Genomic DNA, 25,184 nt, shown 5'->3' on the forward strand with positions numbered 1-25,184 from the left:
ACAGAGGCTAAGGACAGACTGAAGAATCCAGATGTACAGGTGGTGGTTTTAATAAGCGAGGGAACTTACTTGTGAGGCTTATTGTTAAAGGGTTTTGTGTCCCTTTAGTGCCTGCAGTTCTTGGTCACGCTACTTTGAAGAATGAAGAGGTAGACCAGACGAAGAGTGGTGGGCAGCAAAGTTTATTGAGCAAGAGAACAAAGCTCCCGGAGAGGGGAGGGAGAGGGACAGAAGTGGGTTGCTCTCGGAGTTTCTACGTTTAGGTGTTTTATGAGCTCTTTTGTGTCTGTATACCTATTAGGTTTAATGTCCACGTGCTGGTCTTTTTTTTTTTTCTGACATCTGGGAGTTTGTCTTACTTGCCCCTTGCCTGTGATATTGACAAATGCTTTTGTGGTTAATTGTTTTGTTTTAGGACATTTTGCATAAGTCATTTCTGCAAAGGCTGCAAAGCAGAATGTCAGTGTGGTCCTAAGCTGCAAACAGGATGTCAGTGCTGTTTTATTTTAGCTGTCCTGACTCCATATTTTCTTGTTGGGAACCCTGGCCCTGACTACCTAACTGTCCAACTAACTCCTAACATTATCTCTGGCGAGGCAAGAGTAGATCTCTCCACCCACCTACCTGCCAGAATCTTTTAAGTTTATATGGAGGCCTTAACTGGGTTCAGTCACATCCAGTGGTCTCAACACCTTATTCTCTCCAGACTGTGTCCTTGGAACATCTCCCACTGTGAGGGGTGGGAGGGGTGAAGAACCTCCCACTGCCTGGGCCCAGTTCAAGGATCAACCAGTGGTCACATCCTCTTGATTATCTTCCCCAACATCACCTTAAGAGCCAAGTTCATTGCTACCTCAGGCTATTTCTCCTGCCAGTCCCTCAGACTGGAATACTCTGCTCTATGTTCCCACAAATGATTTCTCATTCAGGTTTCTGGCCAAATAGTACCACTCAGGAAACTTCTTTTGACAATGAGCCCCAAGTAGTCCCTTAGTCATTCTCCATTTCATTACTGTTTTCATTTCTTCCCATTCCTTATCGAGGTTTCCTTGCTTATGGTCTCAAGGGCCCTGTATGTCAGCTCCATGAGAATAAGGCCTTGTCTGCTCTGAGTGCTCCCATTTTATCCCCAGTGCCTGGCACCCACCAGTAAATTTTTTCCACAGAATCATGTCAGGCTCTCTGCCAAGATAATGAATTCCTTGAGGACTGGAATAGACATACGCATCTTTGAAACCTGTGTCCAGAGGGGAAGGAAATTCAATCTGGCCCTTCACTTCCTGCCCAGAGGCACATACTAGACTCTCCAGAAGCTGAACCAGGGAAGAATAGCTCTAGGAGCAACGAGGGCAAATGAAGTTGCCTTTCCTTTCTTCCATAACAATAAAATTTCTAAGAATTAGCAATACTTGGAGATCAGGGTGTTTTCACCCATTTGTACTCAGGGCCACAGGGAGAGCCCCCAAGCAGGACAGCACATTCCCAAGATGCCCATTCATGTTCTCTCCTGATTGCCCCCATGACAGCAGCTCACACCAATGGACCATGATGCAAATACCTGACTTTTGCCCCTAGCCTAAGCCCTCAGACACAAGTCACCACTGATAGCTATGGTTCCTCACACTTGGCATGTCTTTAGTTAAAACGGATCAAATGGGACACTGCAGGTGTACTCATGCTATCTAGCCCAAGAATGATTAAAAATTTAACCTGAGCTGTGGGTTTCCTATAAGGACTTAAACTGTATTAGCTGGGGCGCCTGGGTGGCTCAGTTGGTTAAGCGACTGCCTTCGGCTCGGGTCATGATCCTGGAGTCCCGGGATCGAGTCCCGCATCGGGCTCCCTGCTCGGCAGGGAGCCTGCTTCTACCTCTGACCCTCCCCCCTCTCATGCTCTCTCTCTCTGTCTCATTCTCTCTCTCAAATAAATAAATAAAATCTTTAAAAAAAATAAATAAATAAAATAAAATAAACTGTATTAGCTGGACGATCCAGGGCCAAATGGCCAATGAAGCTAGGTCCCGTTGAGGATTAAATGAAAGAGATTATGTAAAATATTTCTTAGCATAAGGTCTTGCATAACTCATTAAGTTAGATTCTGTTTTGTTTTAGCAGGACCTGGCCCATGGTAGATGCTAGAGAAATATCTGTTGACTGACTAGCCACTTTGCATGCTTTCACACCCAACGCTACTGAACTTAAAAACACTGAAAATAAGCAATTCAACCAATGTGCACATTAAAAAGAAAAAAATTATGTCCTTGACATTTTTGTGTGCATCTGTTATTATTCCAGTAAAGTGTAAATTTTTAAATGCTCAGCATCTACAAACTGCATTTTTAAGAAATCAAGGACTATATTTTGACACCTGGGCAAATTTATTCATTCAAAAATTTGCCCTGAGTATTTCAAGTTCTGACTGGAAAACAGGAGTGTAATGAAAGGTTAGTGCTATCTTTCTATTTCTTTTATTTATATACATATATATTTTTTATTTACTATTTATTTATTTTTAAAAAGATTTTATTTATTTGACTGAGAGAGACAGTGAGAGAGGGAACATAAGCAGGGGGAGTGGGAGAGGAAGAAGCAGGCTTCCCGCTGAGCAGGGAGCCCAATGGGGGGCTCAATCCCAGGACCCTGGGATCATGACCTGAGCCAAAGGCAGACTCTTTTAACGACTGAGCCATCCAGGCGCCCCTACATATATATATTTTAAAACATTTACTTTTCACTTTTTAATTACACAAATGATACATTTTCAGTGTAAGAAAACTCAGACATACAGATAAGCAATGGTCTTAACTATGTCCTTCCAGATTTTTTTCCTTTGGACACAGGTGTATATTTTGTTACAATAATTCCTGCCTCTCCAAAAAACCTTCGAAAATAATAAAAATCAAATAGTAAAAATAAAGGCAGACTGGGTCCTAACTGTACCACTGATGCTCATTTATATACAAGTCTATGTGCATTCATGTCAATTTCAACATTTAAAATCTAAATTGATGTTGTTAAAATACTAAAAGATTCCACTTGAAACATCAGCCATTTCAAAATAACTAGAATTTGACTCAGGCATGCTGCTGATAAAGAGCCAAGTATTGCTTTTTTCATTAAAACAGGTAGCCTTCTAGTATTGCATCCCTCTAAGAGAAGAATGTCTTGCTGGTTCAGTAGCAAGTGCTTCACGTATATAGTTACTCTGATAAATTCTTCATTCCTTCTGGTGTCCTTGAAAATATTCATCAAACACAGAAGAAGAGTCATCTTCATGTTCCTGACACAAAGGAAACACAAAACAGAAAATATTCATTTCCCTTGTTAGACCTAGCATGTGCTCACCTATTTTTCAGGTAATGGTCTACCAGGAGATAATGCCCAGCTGTATCTTTTACAGCGGCAAAAGGTATGATTGATAGAATTTTTCCAGCTATGTGGTAAATTAAAATACTTATATCTCATTGGAAGCATTTTTACTTGAGTTTATACTTGCTGACCCTCAGCTAATTTGCTGAGACAGTGGCCTACGACAACTACCATCAGGCTTCCCACTGACAAATGTGAGGGCGGCCCAAGTTCAACTGGATTTCATCCCCTCTTTGTACATATCTCCAAGCCCTGAGGACAAAGAAACTTGGTAATAGTGCCTCAATATCAGGTAGAATGAAACTGATACTGCTTGTTGAGCACAGATGTCAATTTCAGACATCGCCCCTCGACACACCTAGGTTACTACTGCTGCTAAGACAAAATCTGAGGAGTTGCTGGGATTATGCAGGAGGCCAGTGAGTGCTGGCAAACATGGTTACCAAAAGCCAATGATCAAAAATTACCTTTGGTTCTTTGAATTCTAAGTCTTCTCCATACTGAATGGCAAAATCAATATGCTGTAACACAATGTTTATGCTTTCTTCATCCGACTGATCGTAAGGCAAAAATCGAACCATGCTGTAGTCATCAATCTACAAGTTGGGGATTTCATAAAGGGTCATTCTGAAGCTGTACAAAATACTTAATTTCCAACTTACATTTTAGTTTATAACCAGTTATACTTCTGATTAAAAACATTTGTGTGTGGAAGGATGGGGAAGGAGGGAGACAGAGCAAAAGCAAATCATCATTGATTTTCCTGGCCTCTGACCTCCCAGAACACTCATTAACTTATTACTTAACTAGACACTTACTGTTTCATAGATATTTATCTGAATTCAACAACCATCGGAAATTTCAAAAGGGCACAGACAGTTCTGAACTCCCCAAATGGTTTGGAATAATAGGCACGTCAGTTAACTTATCAGCTCCTAGCAGTAACTACTTCTAAATTAAACTACTGACCAGCTAGCCCACAGCCTGCCTCCACCCGCCTCCCCTTTGCAAGGAAATACGATTGGACTGTGCTTTCCATAACGGTGGCCACTGCCTGGCTATGGGTAAACAGCTAACCAGATCATTTAAAAAAGCTTGAAAAACTTACCAGTCCACATATAGCTTTAGTCAATTTTTTGAATTTTTTGCTTCTTAAGTCACTTGCAGAATCGTCTAATAAAGAATACATGTCTGGGTCTAGAAACCTTCGAAAGTGAGAAAGAAGACTGATGAATAAAAGGAAGAATAAATCAGGAAACTAGATTTGTAGACTAACAGAACCTCACATCTCTGCAATTAAGATCTGACGATAATGGAAGAAGTAAACTCACTTTTCAATTTCCTTTTTAGCTTTCTTGCTCAGCAGATCCATTTTTGTCATGATGTTAACTTGTGGAATTTCTAGAGAGATCATAGCACTCAGGGCTGCCAAGATGCCAGAAATAAACTGAAGGAGGGAACAGAAAAGGGAAGATGGAACTGTTGCCAACAAAATTTGCTGGTCTCCACATAAAAGAGAGGATTTTGCTCCTCACAGGAACAAAACTGGCCTAAGTAAAAGAAATGCTCATCCTAAAGAAAAGACAGTCCACTAATCAGATGGTTGACCTTTGGCTTCCAAAGGTGAGAATAAGGAGGGAAGAGGTAGATTTAATTTACAGTGATCATGGGGCACCGGACTGGCTCGTTTGGCAGAGCATGTGACTCTTGATCTCTGGGTTGTAAGTTCGAGCCCCACGTTGGGTGTAGAGATTACTAAAAAATAAAGTCTTTTAAAGGGGGGGAGGGGCACCTGGGTGGTTTAGTCAGTTAAGTGCCCAACTCTTGATTTCAACTCACATCATGATCTCAGGCTTGTGGGATGGAGCCCCACATTGGGCTCTGTGCTAGGCATGGAGCTGGCTTGAGATTCTCTTTCTCCCTTTCCCTCTGCCTCTCCCCTCACTCTAAAAAAAAAATTTATAGTGATCACAAATCTCAATTTAGATGGTATCTTAACTTCTTTTCCCACTGAATATTCCGTAAGAGTGATTAATGGGAAATATAGTTCATAAACTAGACAAAAGGCTCTCAGAGAATTAAAAATACTCATAAAATATGCATCTGCCTCATTTTTCTTGGTAAGTAGTTTCCCCAAATCTATATGATATCATAACATCATTTTTGAGTTAAAAATATGTCATTACAACAACTGAATAATAAAGGATACTAAATTATTCTGGAATACAGTTTCTGAAATGTCCAGAGTGTGAAATCAGAGTCCTTAAAGGAGACAGTCATCTGCTTGTACCCACAACTAAAAAATCGACAAGATTGGGGCGCCTGGGTGGCTCAGTCGGTTAAGCGACTGCCTTCGGCTCAGGTCATGATCCTGGAGTCCCTGGATCGAGTCCCGCATCGGGCTCCCTGCTCATCAGGGAGTCTGCTTCTCCCTCTGACCCTCCCCCATCTCATGCTCTCTCTCTCATTCTCGCTGTCTCAAGTAAATAAATAAAATCTTAAAAAAAAAAAAAAAAAAGACAAGATTGATCTTCAAACCTTGAACGACTCCACCATGAACTGAGAATCAACGAGAAAAACTCCACAAACTCGGAACTCCCACTGTTCCAGCTGTTGGACCAGCTGTTTCATCACGGGCAGGTGCGTATACAACTCAATCTGACCTACATGAAGAACAGGACAAGACTAATACAAACAGGAAATATGTAGTCATCAAACTACATGAAAAAAATTTTCCTATAAGATGGTTTAAAAAGGGAGTCAAAAGCGAGTGCTACCAAGGTGTGTGTTTTTTGGGAATATTCATCAAGCTGTATGCTTAGGATGTATGTGCTTTTCTGTGGGTTCAATTAAAAACAAGGGAAAATATTCTCTCTCTCTCAAAAAAACGGGGGGGGGGGCGCGCCTGGGTGGTTCGGTCGGTTAAGTGTCTGACTCTTGATTTCGGCTCAGGTCCTGAGCTCAGGGTTGTGAGATCGAGCCCCACACTGGGCTCCAATGGAGCCTGCTGAAGACTCTCTCCCTCTCCCTCGCCCAATCCTTGCGCACACACACTCTCTCTCTAAAAATAAAAAATAAAGTAAAATAAAAGCAAGGGAAAATAAAGTGAGAGCCACAACTGATCATAGCTAGGTCAGCCTCAAGTCTAAAACCCACAACCTGGCTTAAGAAGCTGTGTGTGATTATCTGTCCCCTGCCAGCCTCACCTCATGACATTTCCCTGGGTTTTCAGCACTCCAGCCACCCTGCCCTTCTTGGTGCCCCAAACTCACCTCCCTCCTTCCCGCCTCAAGGCTTCTGACACGTTGCGCCTCTGCCTGGACCATGGTCTCCCTCAGCTTCACCCCACAGCCCAGCTTACAGACCACTTGATCAGAAGCCTCCTAATCTGGTTGCTCCGTGATGGTCTGTGCTACTCCTGTGGAGCACCTGTCACAAATTAATATTAAATGATAATCCAGGTGCTTTTGGTCCTTCTGTCTAGTACTCCCACTTGACTGTGAGCTCCACGAAGGCAAAGACCATGGCTGCCTGGGTCTCTATGGTATTCCCATCATACAAACTAAGCACTCAGTAAACTCAATGAATGAGTTAGAGCCAATAAATAAGAGCTTTGTACTTCACTGCAGTATAGTTAAGAGCGATGAAGGCTCAGTCCACTTTCTCTCACTGGGGACAGAATTAGCACAGCTGCAAGGAAAATGTCACATTCAAATTGCTGACTTACCTGGACAGTCAAAAAGGATATAGTCGTCCTCTACGTGGCCAAGACAGTTCTCTAGCCAGTCAAAATTATTGGCAAAGTACTCCATGCAAAATACCAATCCTCCATTGGGACCAAACCGCAGAGAGTCATCCTCCATGACATCATCCACCTCAATCAGTTCCCGGATGTCTGCAAAAGATAGACAGGGCCCAGAATATAAAAACATCCATTCAAAAGTTGTTATCCTCGTTAGTGATAGTTAATAATTATATAAAAACTCACATATGTAAAACTATTTCTGTACATGATTATTCACTGTAGCAGTGTTCGTGGGAACCAATTATTATTATTTTTTTTAAAGATTTTATTTATTTATTTATTTGAGAGAGAGAGAATGAGAGATAGCACGAGAGGGAAGAGGGTCAGAGGGAGAAGCAGACCCCCACTGAGCAGGGAGCCCGATGTGGGACTCGACCCCGGGACTCCAGGATCATGACCTGAGCTGAAGGCAGTCGCTTAACCAACTGAGCCACCCAGGCGCCCGTGGGAACCAATTAAATTACTGTACAGCCAGACAATGGAATCCTACATGGCCATTAAAAGGAGAAGCTCTTTAAATATGGATGTGATATAATCTCCCAAGTATACTTTTTAAAATTAATTAACTAATTAATTGAGAAAGAGTGCGTGCATGCACGTGCACGTGGGAGGAGCAGAGGGAGAGGCAGAAACCCTCAAGCAGACTCTGTGCTAAGCACAGAGCCCGATCCAGGACTCGATCTCACAACTCTGAGATCATGACCTGAGCTGAAACCAAGAGTCGGATGCTTAACCGACTGAGCCACCCGGGTACCCCATCCCATCCCAGGTATACTTTTAAGTGAAAAACGCAAGGTGCAGAACTCTGTGTAAAAATGCCATCACTTGTGTTAACAACAGCAACAACAACAAAAAGACAAAGATTCACTACATATATATAATACATATATTTGATTTTATATCCATAGAGACTCTGTGGAAAGACACCCTAGAAACTGGCAACATTGGCTGCCTCCAGGGAGGGGAGCCTATTACCAGGACACAAACCTGGGAGGGAGACATTCTACCATATACTTACGCTTTTGTACCTTTTCCATTTCAAACCACGTCAATATATACTACCTATTCTAAAATGATTAAAACCAGGTGCGCCTGGGTGGCTCAGTCGTTAAGCGTCTGCCATCAGCTCAGGTCATGATCCCAGAGTCCTGGGATCAAGCCCCACATCGGGCTCCCTGCTTGGCAGGAAGCCTGCTTCTCCCTCTCCCACTCCCCCTGCTTGTGTTCCTGCTCTTGCTATATCTCTCTCTCTCTGTCCAATAAATAAATAAAATCTTAAAAAAAAAAAAAATGATTAAAACAAAACCAAACCAAGAAAACCAATTGCTGTGTTTTTTTTTTTTTAAGACTTTATTTGTCAGAGAGAGAGCACAAGCAGGGGGAGTGAAAGAGGGTGAGGGAGAAGCAGACTCCCTGCTGAGCAAGGAGCCCAATGTGGGACTCAATCCCAGGACCCTGGGATCATGACCTGAGCTGAAGGCAGATGCTTAACCGATTGAGCCACCCAGGCATCCCCCAATTGCAGTTTTTTTTTTGTTTTATTTATTTATTTATTTATTTGACAGAGAGATAGAGAGCACAAGCAGGCAGAGAAGCAGGCAGAGGGAGAGGTAGAAGCAGGCTTCCCCGGGAGCAGGGAGCCCGATGCGGGGCTCGATCCCAGGACCCTGGGATCATGACCTGAGCCGAAGGCAGCCGCTTAACCGACTGAGCCACCCAGGCGCCCCCAATTACAGTTTTTTAACATGACCTCAGGGAAGCTACTTAACCTCTCCATACCTTACTTTCTTTATTTATAAAATGGGGGACAAATCCTATATCCTGGGGTAGAAGGAAGGAGGCTCTATGAGATAATGTAGCTAAATCACCCACAGCAGGGGCTTAAAATTTTTGGTATATGCACAGTTCTCTTCTACTACTAATTTTGGAAATCTGTATTTATAACCTTCTCCCATAGGTTTTTTTATGTTTGTGCACAAACCTACAACCTCTGTTCACAGAGCACTGCCTCACTCATAGCCACGTTTATGTGGATAATACCTTCTTATGCACTTCTTCTCCCTATTCGAGGGGTAAACATCTGACTCAAGTTGGGACAATGAAACTGGACCTTCTAAAACGATGACTCAAGGACACAAGTCGGTCATTAAGACATCTGGACCAGAAAGTGATATGAACCTGAAGTTGGTGGCACCTTGCTGGGCCCTGTGAAGCTGAGAAAGTTCGTCTGTCTATAAGAGGGAGAAAAAGGCAGAGACAGAGAGAAAGCTAGTTTCAGTTTGTTAGTTTTTGTTTTGGGTTCTAGTCTCTCATTAAGCCTTGCGCTTGGGTTTTGTGAGAGATCCCCTGATTCCTTCTAAAAAAACCCTCCTTTTACGTAAGCTGGCTTCAGTGCTTTCTGTTGGGTGCAACCAAATGATCCCAAAGAAATGCAAAGTTTTGTTGTTGTTGTTGTTTTGAGGGGCAGAGGGAGAGGGAGATAGAGAATCTTGCAGGCTCACGCTTGGTGCAGAGCCCAACACAGGGCTCGATCTCACGGCCGAGATCACGACCTGACCCAAAATCGAGCCGTTGGATGCTTAACTGACTGCGCCACCCAGGTGTCCCTGCAATCCCTTTCCCTGCGGAAGATGACTATTTCATACTTCCTCCTCTTCATTCAACCCCTGCCTCCCCAACCCCGTTCACACTCACTTCCAGCCACCCTCATGTCCCGACGGCACACATGTCATTAACAGAAATCAGAAGCCAACAAAAGAGAATTTCTCATATTCCCACCGCCAGTATTACATGGTGTCTTCCACCCTGTCTTCCCTTTGGTTACAAAAGCAGCAGCATCCCACTCCTGGGGCACCTGGCGGCTCAGTCGGTGGAGCATGAGACTCTTGATCTCGGGGTTGTGAGTTCAAGCCCCACAGTGGGTATAGAGATTACTTAAAAATAAAATTTTTAAGAAAAAAAAAAAAGCACCCCACTTCTAGTGAAGGCAAAACTCCCCACCTGTGTGGGGTCCCTCTCCCCTTTCAGGCTCTTGAAGTTATTCCCACTGTTTGGCGTTTTCAGTTTTTCTTTTTCTACTGGATCTTTCTGCTCAGCAATCAAGTCTGTTCCATAGTTAGCATCTCCAATGTTAAAACGCAACCTCCCTTGACCCTCCTACCCCCAGGTCTCACTCCACTTCTCTGCTCCTTTCACAGGGAAGCTGATATTGCATCACCTTCAGGCCACTCCTCAAACCACTGCCCTGAAACTGCTAGGCAAAGTCACCTCCATCTCCATGTCCCCACATTTAACAGCCACTGTATTTCTGTCCTCATCTCCCACAACTTCTATCATACCTGATATAACCAAGCACACAAGCGTTTTCTTCAGTCTCTCCTCCTGGCTTCTGCGATGCTCCACTTTCCTGGCTTTCCTCCGACCTCACTGACTCTACCCCCTCCTCGAGAACTCTGAAGATTAGACAACTTCAAGGCTTGGTCTTGGGTTCTCTTCTCTCCCATACTTCCTCCCAAAATGATCTCATCCAGTCCTGGAACTTTATCTTCTGTTTATATGCTGCTGACTCGCAAGTTTATACCCTGAAGCCAGACCTTGTCCCTGAGTCCCAGACTATTATATCCAGTTGGTTCCTTGACATCGCCTCTTAGATATCAGATGTCTCAAGCTTAGTGAGTGCAAAGAGAACTGCCCCAAACCTAAACAGATTTGTCTTCCTTCCCGATAAATGGTATCATACACTCTCTTCAGCAATTCAAGCAGTTCAAGTCAGATATCTAAGAGTCACCCTTGATGATTCCTTCCTTTCTTACACCGCTCTGGTATACAAAATGCCGCTAATTCTACTTGCAAAGTAGGTAACGAATCCACCTGCTTCTTTATATCTCCACCTTGACCACAGTAGTCCAAGCCACTCAGACATCCGCAATAGCCATCCTGCTCATCCCTGCTTCTATTCTTGACCCCCCAGAGTCCGTTTTTCATCTGAGAGCCAGTTATCTTTAAAAATGTATATCAGATGTCAATCCTCTCCCCTGCTTTAAATCCTCCAATGACATTCCACTGCTGACAGATGCTACAGATTGAATGTCTGTGGCCCCTCAAAATTCCTATGTTGAAAACCTAATGCCCAAGGTGATAATATTAGGAGGTGGGGCCTTTGGGAGGCAATTAGGTCATGAGGGTGGTGCCTCATGAATGGGATTAGTGCTCTAATAAAAGAGGCCCCAGAGAGATCCCTTGCCCTCTTCCATCATGTGAGGACACAGTGGGGAGTCGGCAGTCTGCCACCTAGAAGAGGACCTTCACCAGAACCCGACTATGCTGGCACCCCGATCTTGGGCTTCCAACCTCCAGAACCATAAGAAATACATTTCTGTTGTTTATAAGCTGCCCCGTCTATGGTATTTTGTTAAAGCAGCTCAAATGGACTATGAAAACAGGACAGAACCCAAACTTCTCATGTCCTACTAGCACGTACCCACTTCTTTCCTTCACTCATTACGCCCCAGCTCATTGACATCTTTGCTTTTTCTGAAACATACCAAACCTCTTCCTATCTCTAGGCTATTTATTGACCTGATGTTCCCTCATCTTGGAAGGCCTCTCCCCAGCTTGGTGAGGACATTACTATCTTCGGATCTGGGCCCAAATCTCCCCTCCTGAGACTTCTTCCCAACTACCTTTCCTAAAGCAAGCTATTCTTTTCATCGGCCTATTTGCTAGTCCTTATCACAATCTGTAATGTTTATCATTTTGCTCATCTCCCTGCTAAAAGGTCCATGAAGGCAAGGATAATGTCTGCCTTGTTCTCTGCTAGAACCCTGGTGTCTGGCATAAAGTAGGTGTTCAAAGACATCTGAATGATTACATTAGAAGAGTTTTATTTGAGGGGTGCCGGGGTGGCTCAATCGGTTAAGTGTCCAACTCTTGATTTTGGCTCAGGACACGATCTCACGGTTGTGAGATCAAGCCCTGAGCTGCGCTCCGCAGTGGGCGTGGAGGCTGCTTAAGATTCTCTCTCTCCCTCTCCCCCTCTCTAAAAAAATTAAATAAATACAATTTTTTTTAAGAGACAGAGGAGCAAAAAGTGCCCCTAAAAGAATTTTAAAAAACAAAACAGTTAAGCTGCTCACTTATACTATGACCTGCAGTAAACCCAATTCACCACAGCAGGACTGAGCATGGAAAGGGACAGAAGGGAAGTGTGATGAGGGAGGAATCTACTCACTTAATTCCTAAAGACCAAGAAAGGATACTGTCACACATGTCACCATGAGCGGATGTCACCAGATGACATTCAGCCTCATGCTGTTCACCATGAAACAGGGGAGCAGACTGTAATAATTAAGTTTTCAGCTTCTGTGCCAAGCGGCCAGCACTCACGGCCTCTCCACCCCCTTATTTTTCCTGAAGGAGGGGGAAGGCTCTGCTCAGGACTCACCAGCCATCACGGAATAGTTGAAGTGTTCTGCTGCAGGATCGAGGTTCACAACTTGCACAGACCGATTGAGGGCTTCACAGTGCTGGACCATGGTGGCACAGTAGGTGCTCTGGAATGTCACAAGGCATGAGGGGGTCAGAGCGACAGGCAGTCTACTGCTACCTCCTGCACCCCCAAAAGGACACCCTGTATCCCTTGATCGGTGTCCACTAAGGCCAAAACTGTGCCTTCACTGACCAAGAAGCTGACTGAAAACAGGAAAGGTACCGGGCTGGGAGTCGGGACACCTGATCCAGACCTGGCTGGGACTCACCGGTAACTTTAGCCAAAGTGCTTCTCTACTTTGCCCCTCAGTTTCCTCTTCTTTTTTTGTTTTTTTTTTTTAAGATTTTAAAGTAATCTCTACACCCAACATGGGTCTCAAACTTAACCCCAAGATCAAGAGTTGCATGTTCCACCAAATGAACCAGCCAGGCGCCCCACCCCCCAGTTTTCTTGTCTCTAACTGGATGGCCTCCACGATCACTAAGGCTCCTTGCTGCTCTAACATGCAGCAAATGGAATTTAAAGGGAAGACTTCTGATCATACCATGCAGCACCTAACACACAATGTCTCCACGAAGATGATTATAGTCCAAACAAAGCTTTAAGTAGGGTAGTCAGGGATGTTTCTGGGGAGGGGGGTGTTATGTTTGAGCCAAGGGATGTGAATGTGCTTGCCAAGCCAGGGGAAGAGTATTTCAAAATGAGAGCACACTGAGGTCAATAAATAGTCTAGAAGTGGACTATCAGTTTGCAACTTTTGGTTTAGAGAATTCCTTATCCCTCATGTAGTCCTTAACACACTATGTTAAAATCTCTAGGGTACTTGTCTGATTTACCCACTGTCTATTTAAAGGCAGGGATGTCTTTTATTCAGTTTTTTTTTTTTTAAAGATTTTATTTATTTATCTGACAGAGAGAGACACAGCGAGAGAGGGAACACAAGCAGGGGGAGTGGGAGAGGGAGAAGCAGGCTCCCCGCAGAGCAGGGAGCCCGATGCGGGACTCAATCCCAGGACCCTGAGATCATGACCTGAGCTGAAGGCAGTCGCTTAACCAACTGAGCCACCCAGGCGCCCTTTTATTCAGTTTTATACACCTAGGGACTAGCACTGGTACATCATAAATGTGTGGTAATTATTTCTAATTCACTTAATATGTTTGGAATATAAACTCTACAAGAACAGAGATTTGTGTGCATATGTGTGTGTGTGTTTTGTTCACTACACAATTCCCAAGGCCCAGAACAGTGCCTGGCACAGAGAACATGCTGAGTGAGTACTTCTAACAGTAGGCATCAAGAATTTGTAGGAAGGTACTTGTCTAACAAAATCATCTGGAATATAGAAATAACTTCTATCATGCTCAGTGACTTTTCACATATATTCTCTCTGCCTAAGAGGAGGCCCGCTCCATGCATCATACTATATTTTAATTGGCAAGGCATCTATCAGTCTTCCCAAATGGACTACAGACTTTGGGTAGGCAAGGGCTATATTACAGTCACATGTAGATCTCCTACACCCAGAATAGGTCAAACCTTAGAACAATATGTTCAAGACTGAAGCCAGACAACACCTCCACAGACTCCAGTGCTTCTCACACTCCTGTTATTTGACTAATACCTTCATTCATTTCTTTTTTTTTTTTTTTTAAGATTTTATTTATTTGACAAAGAGAGAGAGCACAAGTAGGCAGAGCTGCAGGCAGAGGGACAGGGAGAAGCAGGCTCCCTGCTGAGCAGGGAGCCCAACATGGGGCTCAATCCCAGGACCCTGGGATCATGACCTGAGCCGAAGGCAGACGCTTTTTAAAAAAATTTTTTTATTTGACACAGAGAGAGAGATAGTGAGTGAGAGAGCACAAGCAGGGGGAGCGGCAGGCAGGCAGCAGGAGAGGGAGAAGCAGGCTCTCCGCCAAGCAAGGGGCTTGATCCCAGGACCTTGGGATCATGACCTGAGCCGAAGGCAGCCGCTCAACTGACTGAGCCACCCAGGCGCCCCTTTCACCCATTTCTATATTTGAATGCCTCTCATATCATTCCACTCATACTTGTTTACAAGAAAAAAATTATACCTCTATTGTAAATAGAAAACCAGTTATATTTATAACATGAAGGTAACCATAAAATTAAATACCCTTAAAGCTCTTTTTGTCCTAGCTAAATATAAATGTCAAAAGCTCTAAGATCTGATCTCTGAAGAGACTTGGGAATTAAAGAAGTATTAAAGATATAAAGCATTAAACTGACAATTTCACTTCAATGCAAACTGAAAGAGGATTGAAAAGGGAGTAACTTTCTCAATATATGATTCAATGTTCATTAATGTTAGGCCTATGTACCTCCTAAAATCGCCTCTATATACAAGAAGTCCATGTTTCAAGCTCTGACAACAGTGATTTAAGACCTCATTTGAACTTTCTATGAGCGAGACCCGGCCAGATTCCGCAATTACACAAAACTGGATTCAAATTCCAGCCGTCACTTAGTAGCTGTGGGATCCTGGGCAAAGAACTTAACCTTTCTGGCGCTTGGGTGGCTCAGTCGGTTAAGCGGCTGCCTTCGGCTCAGGTCATGATCCCAGGGTCCTGGGATCGAGTCCCACATCGGGCTCCCTGCTCAACTGGGAGCCTGCTTCTCCCTCTGCCTGCGGCTCCCCCTGCTTGTGCGCACTGTCTCTCTCTTTCTGTGTCAAATAAATAAATAAAATCTTTTTATAAAAGAACTTAACCTTTCTGTGTCTCATTTTCTGTAAAATTCCCATCTGCAAAAGTGAGAATAACAGGACCTATCTCAGAGCGTTGTTCTGAAAATAAATTCGTTTAAAAGCAGTATCTGCGGCATAAGTATAATATAAACGTTAGCACCACCGTTGGTTACTTCACTTTCAAAACCGCAGCAACGAGCACTGAAGCCCAGGCAGCAGAAGCGCGCTGCCCAGGGGTCCCCAGTGTACGCACCCGCTGGTCCCTCGGTCAGGACTAGAACCTCCCTGCCTCCCACGAGCTCCGACCTTTCTCTTCTTCTCCCGCCAAATCCTCACCTTCCCGCTGCCTGCCGGGCCCATGACCAGCTGCGCATACCGAGGCATGTCGGCGCTCCCGGTAGCCGGTGCCGCCCGCCGCACGACAGAGTCCGACCGCCCCGCTCCCTTCAGCCTTCGCGCGGCGCTCGCTGAGTTCCGGGAACACCACGTGCGAACCAATCGCAACCCAAAGTCACTTTGTGCCTTCTGTTCCCGTGCATCCTTGACTACGGAGCGTCCCGCAGGTCAAATCTCGTGTGAAACGCGTTCTCAGGAAACTTCAGCTGGGGGCGGGGGGCGATTAAGGCGGGGAGGGGTGCGGGTGGGCAGTTTGCGTGTGTGCAGAAGTAGTTGGCGGAAATCGGCGGTTGGGACACTAGAGACGCCTGGTTGCCTTGGTGATAACGGCTAACAGTGCATCCCTGCGCCGGGGACTGTGGTCCTTGGTTAGCGTACTGATGTTTACCTATATGGTGACAGTCAAGATCTGCACATTGTAGAGGGTCTGGAATACTAAGGGTCCGGAAGGCACCTCCTGTTTTAGAGGGCATGTATATTTCCTTCCGCGACTGCTCCCTTCCACAAACCGTGCAAGCGCGCAATCAACTAAAGAACTCCTGCCCCTCCCCCAACTTAACTCCAGCGTCGTGCATCTGCCCTCCCCGCTCTCCCGAAGCTATTCGGGCAGTGTCCGGAGCACATCGGAGGGGGCTAGAATACGGCGTCCGCCTCTTCACCCCCAGTATCGCCCGGCCTGACGCACGCGTGCTGGCGGGGGAGGGGAGAGGGGAAGGCTGCTTCCGCACGCTGCTCGAGGTCCGGGCACCGGGGAGGAGATGCCCCGCCAGGGTCCGGGGTCCGGCTGGACAGAATGCAGCTCTTCCGCAGAGCCTCCCGCAGTAGCCGGGACCGAGGGTGGCGGCGGCGGGTGAGGCTGAGGGGCCCTGAGGGGTTGGGGAGGACGACGACCGGCCCCGGGTCGGGATCCCCTGTGGAGGGGGGGGTGGGAGCTGGCTGCTCCAATGGACTGGTCCCCGGTGGAGTGAGTGAGAGGAGGGGAGAACCTTTGTTGCGGCCGGGGTGGGACAGATGGAAGCCGACTCACTGTTTAGGGGGAGGGCTTGTGAGGTAAGGTTGAGTGTTGGTGCAATGACTAAACGCGGGGACTGCGACAATTGCCTGGGTGCATTTTTCTGCCCCGAGGGGGCGCTGCGAAACCTGCTGGAAAATATGCAGTCTCCCACAGGATCTCTACAAAAAGAGGGGGTTGGGGGGCCCAGCAGAAACAGAGGTTCAACGGAGGGCTTCCAAGTCAATAAATCAGTTCCGTGTGTGCGACATTAGCCACCTTTATGTCCAAGGAATTCATAATGCCGATGTGACAGATAATTATGAATATTAGAGGCATCTTGATCTTGACATTTTCTTCCCACTGAAGTTTTTCTTCATAAATCCATTTTATTTTGAGCAGGTTTCTTACTGTTATTTCCCGGATGCTGAAGACAATTAGTCTTCAGTACCTTCTCATCCCTTCCATCATCAGTTCTTCCCTAAAAGTGAGAGCTGCGGGGTGTTCCTCTCCAAAAGCACACAGTCATGGCTCCTGCTGCACCCATGACCATTATTTATATATATATAGTGGATCGAAGACTTTTTTTTTTTTAAGATTTTATTTATTTGAGAGAGAGAGAATGAGAGACAGAGAGCATGAGAGGGAGGAGGGTCAGAGGGAGAAGCAGACTCCCCGCCGAGCAGGGAGCCCGATGCGGGACTCGATCCCGGGACTCCAGGATCATGACCTGAGCCGAAGGCAGTCGCTCAACCAACTGAGCCACCCAGGCGCCCCGATCGAAGACTTTCTTAAAAAGATTTACTTATTTGAGAGAGAGAGTGCAGATGTGCACGGTAGGGGGGGGCAGAGGGAGAGAGAGAATCCTCAAGCAGACTCCCCACTGAGTGAGGACCCCGAGATTATGACCTGAGCCCAAATCAAGAGTCAGCCGCTTAACCAACTGAGCCACCCAGGTGCCCCTGGAAGACTGTTAAAGATGGGGTCTTGTCTTTTCTGTTCATTATAGTGCTTGACTAAGTGCTGGATCCTAATATATCAGGAGATCAATGAACACTTGGTCACTGAATAAATTGAAGGAAGCAGGAAGGAAGCCTGTTTTGTCTTAATTTGAAAGAAGAAAAAAGAACGTGTACAAAAATAAACATTCCAGACCAATTTATCAGTTCCAGTATACCTTAATTACATACAGTAAAGAACAAGATAGTCTTTTCCATATCAAGTTACTTTATTAAAAATAAAGAGAGCAAGGAAATACCACAGATAACACAGAAGCCCAAACTACTTTATTGAGCTCAGTGTAGGAATTAGATTAAGAGGCCTTAAAAGTAAGACCAAATCTGGCTTAAGGTAAATCCTTTCTAGTACGGTAAAAACCTCAGATAACTCACTTGGAAGAAGCCTGGAGCCATTAGGATATCACCAGGATTACAGAAGAAAATTTGCAAGATATTCCATCTGATGGAAACATGAAAAGTAAAAAGCATATACAATACTGTCTCTTTTTCATTTAAAATACTTTCTTTAATGCTTGTAAAGCTGTCAGTTATTACATATTATTTAAATCCTTTTCCCCCCCAACAGATCAGCTGGACATTCTTATTATCAGAATTCCAAAGGTATTGGTAAGTAGAGCATATAAAGCAGATAATACTTATAAATGACATGGTTCAGAGATGCTAATTTTGCTGTAACTACAAACACAGAGGCTTTTTAAAAATAGACTATTAGCATCCTGGTGAACTTAGTCTTTTAAGATTTTCAAAGAACAATCCAGCAGGTTCTTTTTCTCTTGTTAGGATATTTCACATCAAGCATTTTAAAAAGAGTACTTCAAAATAGCAATGAATCTGAAAAGAACTGTGTTATAACTGATGTTTGAAAAGCAAAGAGTATGGCCTGGGGTTTATAAATTGAAGGGAAAAATTCTAACTTGAACAACTTAATAAATTGAAGGGAAAAATTCTAACTTGAACAACTTCAATGCTGCTATTTTTCCTCTCACTTGAAATAAAGGATAAAGCTGCTGGAATTAAGAGAGTAAGACAAACCCCCAAAGGTGTCTCATTTTTTGGGGGGGGGAGCAATTTCAATTCAATGATATATAAACCTGGATTCATACTTTTCCTTGGAAAATATATAGTCCTTACAGTTACCTGAGAAAAACACACAAACACATATCTATGTGTATATACATACATAAAAATGCATATATACATACAAATAATATGGTTTTTAAATGGAATTGCTGGATCATATGGTGATTATTCTGTTTAATTTTTTGAAGAACCACCACACTGTTTCCACAGGGGCTGCACCATTTTACATTTTCACCAGCAATGCACATGGTCTGAGTTTTTCCACATGCTAGCTAACATTTGTTGTCATTTTTTAAAATGATAGTTATCCTTATGAGTATAAAATGGTACTTCACTGTTATTTTTATATCTCCCTAACGAGTAGTGATAGTGAGCATCTTTTCAGGTGCTTATTGGCCATTTGTATATCTTCCTTGGAGACATCCAAAGTCTATTCAAGTCCTTTGCCCATTTTTCAGTTGGGTGTTTCTCTTTGAGTTTAACTATTATTTTTTAAAAAGGTTTATTTATTTGAGAGGGGGAAGGCAGAGGGAGAGAGAATCTCAAGCAGGCTTCCTGCTGAGCGTGGAGCTGGATGCAGGGCTTGATCTCAAGACCCTGAGATCGTGACTGGACCCTAAATCAAGAGTCAGCTGCTTAACTGACTGAGCCACCCAGGAGCCCCTAACTAATATTTATAAATGTTTCATTTTCTGTAAAGAAATGTTATCAAGCTTTTGAGAAGTTAAATTTTAGTCCAGGCTATAATACACATCTCAGAAATATTGATTAGCAGGGACACAAAAGATATATTCTTAGCTAATTAGTCCACATTTATGACTTGAAAAAGGATTTTTTTTTTTTTTTTTAAAGATTTTATTTACTTATTCATGAGAGAGAGAGGCAGAGGGAGAAGCAGACTTCCCGCAGAGCGGGGAGCCCGATGCGGGACTCGATCCCAGGACTCCGGGATCATGACCTGAGCCGAAGGCAGACGCTTAACCATCTGAGCCACCCAGGCGCCCTTGAAAAAGGATTTTTAAAAAAATAAACTTTTATTATTATAGATTCCAAATTATATTTTAAAGGTCATAATAACAATTTCCAGATGATTTTCCCCTTGTTGGCAAACTAGTTAGTCCTTCAGTAAAGCAAATATAACCCTTACTTATCTGAATTAACTCTCCAATTTGTCAAAATCGTGAAGAAATAAATAACTAAAGTTTAATATGTAAAATTATAGTGGCCTTTGTTGTCAGTATTGAAACAAAATTGTGTTTATTTAATTTAACTTCGAAATACAAACTTTTAACTTGAAAATCTGTTCTGCCAGCTTTATTTATACTAGCCTAAAACTGGAAACAATCCAGATGTCCATGAACAGGTGGATGGATAATCAAATTGTGATCTGTTGGAATATAACCCAACAATAAAAAGGAATGAACTATTGTTACACATCACACACTGATGGATTTCAGTATAAATATGTTGAGGGAAAGAAGCCAGACACAAACAGAATATATACTGTATGTTTCCATTTAAATCAAACTCAAGAAAATGCAAACTGATTTACACTGATACTAACTGTAGTGACTGAAAGTTGTCTGGAGGGAGTGAGTGTGTGGGAAGAAGGGGAGGGTTACAAAGAGTTATTTACTAGTGAAATTTTCCCAGATACTGTTTTTCCCCAAAGTGCTACTGAAGTTTATACCCTAAATTAAGTTACTGGTTTCAAAATGTCTGAAACTGAAAACTAGTTTCATTCTTCTAGATATGTCTCAACTTTTATTTTTATTAAACAACTGTTCTTTTAATCTATCCACATCCGTTGAAATTGTATAAAAATAAGTTTTAGTAAAATTCTGCAAAGCCCTTCCTTTTAACACTGCCTCACTAAAGATATAAAATTTGTGTTATTCTATCTTGAGTTTAATACTATATGCTAAAGTCAAATGAATGATAAAATATTGTTATAAATCTTTACAGTGCAAGTTCTGCATGTATATTCCTGTTTAATATGGTCTGACATACAGTAAGCTAACAAAAATAAGCTACTGTCAACAGTTTGCATCTCAGCTAAGTTCAAAATAATATAGTCTATATATAATGAGATATATATATATATATATAGTAAATGTTTACAAATATCTTAGAGTTTTGTATGCTCTAAAACCAAATGGCCATATACAGTCTCTTCAAATTTAACAGAATGACTCATACTACTACTCCAGGATAATGACAGACACATGTAAATGTATAGATATTAATAATCAATTTGTTGAGCTGATGTTTGCTCATGAAATTCACATAATGTCCTTGCCTACAGACAGAATCAAAGACGGACACAAAGTGAACACACACATAGCCAAGCTGCAAGAGTTGTGGAAAACTCCTCAAATTCAAGCAATTCACATCCCTAAATCAATGACCGATGCGTCCTTTCTAAAGGTATACTAAGTACCAGTACTTTGTTTAAATACCAAATTCTGTGTATTCAGAGCTGAACTTTTTATTGAAGATAAGCTACTTAGAGGGTAAGGCACTTCAAAAGACAAGGTACACTCAGCCTATTGTCTAGTCCATAAATACCCGCTGAGTAAACTCATGAAATGAATACAAGGCTTTTTATCATTATAGATTCCTTATCATATCCATATCATTTCTTTCAGGGCTTTATGATACTTGGGGTCTAATGTACCTTTACTCAGAAAGCTCAGCTCCCCTAAGGAAAGTTAACATTCTAGAGATGGAAACCCAAACTCATAGCTTCCACTGAAGGTCTGTAAAATTAGAAGCAAGCAAGTAAAGAAAATGGCAGTCAGCATTTTACAACTGTTGAACCTCTGTTACCCATTAAAGGTCATAACTGCCAGAAGTATCCCTGTGAGAGCAATGCAAATGAAGGTTACAATAGTCTGTGCAAATTGGTCAATTTTTCTGACCCAACATTTTGAATTTTCTCTGGATTTACCTATTCATTCAGTAAATCCTGTGTGTGTATACACACATACATCTACAGGGGAGTCTTGCATTTTAAGTGTTACTTTCTAAAATCAGCAAGTGAAAATCTTAGTTAAAATTACTTTTACCAAAGACCAATAGACTACTCCTCAGTCTGTTCAACACAGTTATTCTTCTGGTGCTAGAAAAGACTGTTTCTTTAGTTAAGACTAAGTAGAATAGCTGAGTTCCTTTTAGATACCACGGGATACCTCAAAAATTGTATTTAGAAGGTAAGATGCCTACACTCACTGAGAGGCACACAGGAACTAAGACTCACAGAACAGCATATCCCTACTCTCCTTACTCTTCTAGGGTAGTGGTTCTCACCCCTCAGAGGCATCTGAATCACTTGAGTGGAAATGGCAGGCAGTCACTTGTGCTGTTTAAATGGCCATTTCTTTCTTTTTTGGGCCAGATTAGCATAGTTGAATTTGAATAAGCAAAATGTACAGATGGTCAGCTCTCCTGAACATTCATCCCTTCAGATAAGGAATATTGCCAACCTCTTGTTCTACAGTGCCTATAAATCGTTTGTCTTTTAGCATCCAGACCTCACCACAGGCCAGAAGCGTTATCTGTGCAGCATTGCTAAGATCTATAATGCGAACTATCTGCGGGCGTTAATGAGGAGGCAGTACATGCATGTGATCCAGCACAGCTCCCAAAAGCCAGGCAGGTGCACCTCGTTAGTTTCGCACTAGTTCTTCCAAGAAACCAGAGAGTCTTCTAACAGAGGTGATCTGTATGACAGGTTTCCTCACTCATCACAGGAGCCGCCTCAGTTCTCGTTCCTCCCAGAAGCAGCATTACCCCTGCACCACATGGCGACACCAGCTGGAGAGAGTGGACTCGGGGCCTCCTAATATGGCAGTTGCACCCGCGCCTGAAATGATCCTACAGCATTCCCTTTGGCGACGAGTGAGAAACAAAGAAGGGTCTGTTTCTTATGGTTTAAAAGGAGGAAAATATAGCCCAATTTTATTTGAACGACTGCTAACTGAGATTAAAGCTTGTTTCCTAATAAGTTCATTTGGCTAAATTCAGAATATGTTAGACAAAAAGCACAAAAGGATCTTACAGTCTCTTTACTGATCTGACTGGGATATGCCACTCCTTTTAGAACACATTTTGTGGAACTGTAAAAATTTCTTGATCAGCTAGAGATCTGCAAGACTGCCCTTTTCAGTAATTCCCACTCAAATTTAAAATAATACAAACACTTCCAAAAGGAGCATATGGTTGCTTCTGCACAGAATACTGTAAACAAAAAAAGGAAATAAAAAAAGAGAAGCAGCAGCCTGATTATTCAACCTGCACTACAGTAGTTAGCTTTGCGTTTCAGGGTTAGTAAGTCAAAGGAGACTGCAAGAGTCTTTTGGGTGAAGCTGGCGGCTTAATAAAAAGAATTTATATGGTCTTCCACATGCATTAGACAGCTGTTGATTTTGCTGGTTCCAATTAAGATGCTTCTCTTTTTTATAGTTTAAAAACTGGATATGCATCTAAAACAAGATGTAAGTCACTGAAGATTTTTAGAAAACCAGGCAAACTGTTCATGCAATCAGGTAAATGTGGAATTTTAAAAATATGCATTTTGAAAGCTCTTATGCTTAAAAAAATATTAAACCCAATAATTTCATTTCTATTACAGAAGACATTAAAAATGTAGAATGTGATTTGCTTTTAATTCTCCAAATGAGTATGAAATACAGTTTCTGCTTTCACTTAAAAGAACATACTGCTCAGGGGAGTAAGATTCAAGGTACTTCTAAACAAAGGTATTTATAATATCAAGGTCAGAGACTTAACAGAATGAATTTGTTAGAACCCAGAGCCACAAACATGACTTTTTCAAGCCATAGCACTTTTATGAGATAGTGCCATTTTTGGATGGACCACATATTTTGTATGGCATCATAGTTTACGAAGGGCTGTATCACCTCTATAATTTTGTTTAATATTCAACAAACCAGTGGAAGCAAGCCAACCCAGTGGTATCAAAATTTTGCGGAGCAACTCCGATAAATCCAGAGTTGGTAAGTATCAGCATAAAGGATCCTACAAGTGCAGAATACTACAAAATGAAAAGGGCAAAAGGGGAAGAAAGAATGCTCAGAAGTATTCCTCAGAATTGATAAAGTGGAAAGGATTAAGTGGAAGTTAGAACAGTTTTGTAGTTGTTCCTACAATGAGTAGGGAAGTAGATAGGAAGTAGGGAAGTTAGGCCTTCTGAACTCCTATCCCATTGCTGTGTGACAGTCCAAGAAATGAGGGAAATGGCAGGGGAGAAAGTAAGTCTGGGTCCAAAGATAATAGCTGGAGGAACCCCAGGTAGGGGGAAAGTCCCTGTGGTCCCTGAGAGAAGAGAGAGGAGTAGGAACTTAATGCTTAAGGAGAGGAGAATGCTGAAGCTATGACCTTCCCGTAACCAAAAGATTTTGACGAGCAAAGACAAAATAGGACTTAGTAACAGAAAATTTGCTATACGATAACTTGGCTTGAATACAGTACTTACTGGGTATCTTATTTTAAAAAGTAAGAGACTTGGGGGAAGGGGGAAGGTTAAGTTTTGAAAATTGGGGCGATTTGTTTTTGTGAAAGCCTTATTACTAAGGTAGGTCATTTTGAAGGTTGTTTTTATATACAAATCTCAATTTTCAGGACGAAATACACCTTTATTTCCAAAACAGACATTATAAACTCTTATTTTTCTTTCAGTTTCTACAAATGATTCTGAATCATACATGAATGAAGAAAAAAAGGAAGAAGATTTACTAAATAAGTGTATGCAATCGATGTCAATTGAAGAACAAGGAGAACATCTGATGTGAACTTGACAGCCTTGTTTTGTGAATTGATGAGGTGCCAAAAGGGGGGGAGTGGTTGTGAATTGTGTCCTCTTTATACATTTAGGATAGTATTGTTATTCACCATGAAGTCATTAAGTAATTTTAGTTTGTTCAGAAACGTTTACAACAGTGTAATTAATTGGTTTGATGTAGTTCCACGTACTAATGATATGTGTGTAATAAGAGTTATGTGTAATATATGCTTGTATTTCTAGCTAGATACAATTAAAAATTTTCTTGTCGCTTAAAATTGTTTTTCTTTAAATCTGTCAAATAAACTGTATAATTCCTTTTCACCTTACAGTAAGTCCTAAGACAAAAACATGAGAATCCCGTACAAGTATTTTCTTGATTGGGCTAAGGAAAGCTCCAAAATAGACTGATACAGAATAGCATTTATAGAGACTTGCAAAAAAGGTGTTTAATAAATATTTACTGCTTGAATACAACTTAAAAATGGAAGTATCAATTTGCCCTATTTTATGAAAATTGCCAAACACT

General features: G+C 42.5%; 2 protein-coding genes across 2 annotated transcripts; one reads left to right on the plus strand and one right to left on the minus strand.

Moving 5' to 3' along the window:
• Positions 1-172: 172 nt before the first annotated feature.
• On the minus strand, positions 173-15,922 carry GPN3 (GPN-loop GTPase 3). The gene is made up of 8 exons (XM_045887679.3): positions 15,703-15,922; positions 12,617-12,725; positions 7,096-7,263; positions 5,907-6,031; positions 4,700-4,815; positions 4,477-4,573; positions 3,836-3,964; positions 173-3,279 (listed from the first exon to the last, which is right to left on the minus strand). The coding sequence occupies exons 1-8, from the start codon at positions 15,748-15,750 to the stop codon at positions 3,217-3,219; spliced, it is 855 nt and encodes a 284-aa protein (XP_045743635.1). The 5' UTR covers positions 15,751-15,922; the 3' UTR covers positions 173-3,216.
• Positions 15,923-16,172: 250 nt separating this feature from the next.
• FAM216A (family with sequence similarity 216 member A) lies at positions 16,173-24,933 on the plus strand. The gene is made up of 7 exons (XM_045887682.3): positions 16,173-16,612; positions 18,338-18,378; positions 21,158-21,279; positions 22,377-22,506; positions 22,586-22,769; positions 23,317-23,399; positions 24,553-24,933. Exons 1-7 carry the CDS (start codon positions 16,521-16,523, stop codon positions 24,663-24,665), a joined length of 765 nt encoding a protein of 254 aa, XP_045743638.1. The 5' UTR covers positions 16,173-16,520; the 3' UTR covers positions 24,666-24,933.
• The last annotated feature ends 251 nt before the right edge of the window (positions 24,934-25,184 follow it).

The sequence above is a fragment of the Mirounga angustirostris genome, unplaced genomic scaffold, assembly GCF_029215605.1.
Source record: "Mirounga angustirostris isolate CCGP_5_RB_7025 unplaced genomic scaffold, mMirAng1.0.hap1 SCAF_14, whole genome shotgun sequence".
Taxonomy (NCBI): Eukaryota; Metazoa; Chordata; class Mammalia; order Carnivora; family Phocidae; genus Mirounga; species Mirounga angustirostris.

Excerpts from the sequence above, each read along its gene's own strand:
- GPN3 (XM_045887679.3), bottom strand. The coding sequence starts at position 15,750 with ATGCCTCGGTATGCGCAGCTGGTCATGGGCCCGGCAGGCAGCGGGAAG. Across the intron at positions 7,264-12,616 it reads CAACTATTCCGTGATGGCTG|ACATCCGGGAACTGATTGAG; the intron begins GTGAGTCCTGAG and ends TATCTTTTGCAG. Across the intron at positions 3,965-4,476 it reads CTAAAGCTATATGTGGACTG|ATTGATGACTACAGCATGGT; the intron begins GTAAGTTTTTCA and ends CCCAACTTGTAG.
- FAM216A (XM_045887682.3), top strand. The coding sequence starts at position 16,521 with ATGCCCCGCCAGGGTCCGGGGTCCGGCTGGACAGAATGCAGCTCTTCC. Across the intron at positions 22,507-22,585 it reads GCACAGCTCCCAAAAGCCAG|GTTTCCTCACTCATCACAGG; the intron begins GCAGGTGCACCT and ends TCTGTATGACAG. Across the intron at positions 23,400-24,552 it reads CAAACTGTTCATGCAATCAG|TTTCTACAAATGATTCTGAA; the intron begins GTAAATGTGGAA and ends TTTTTCTTTCAG.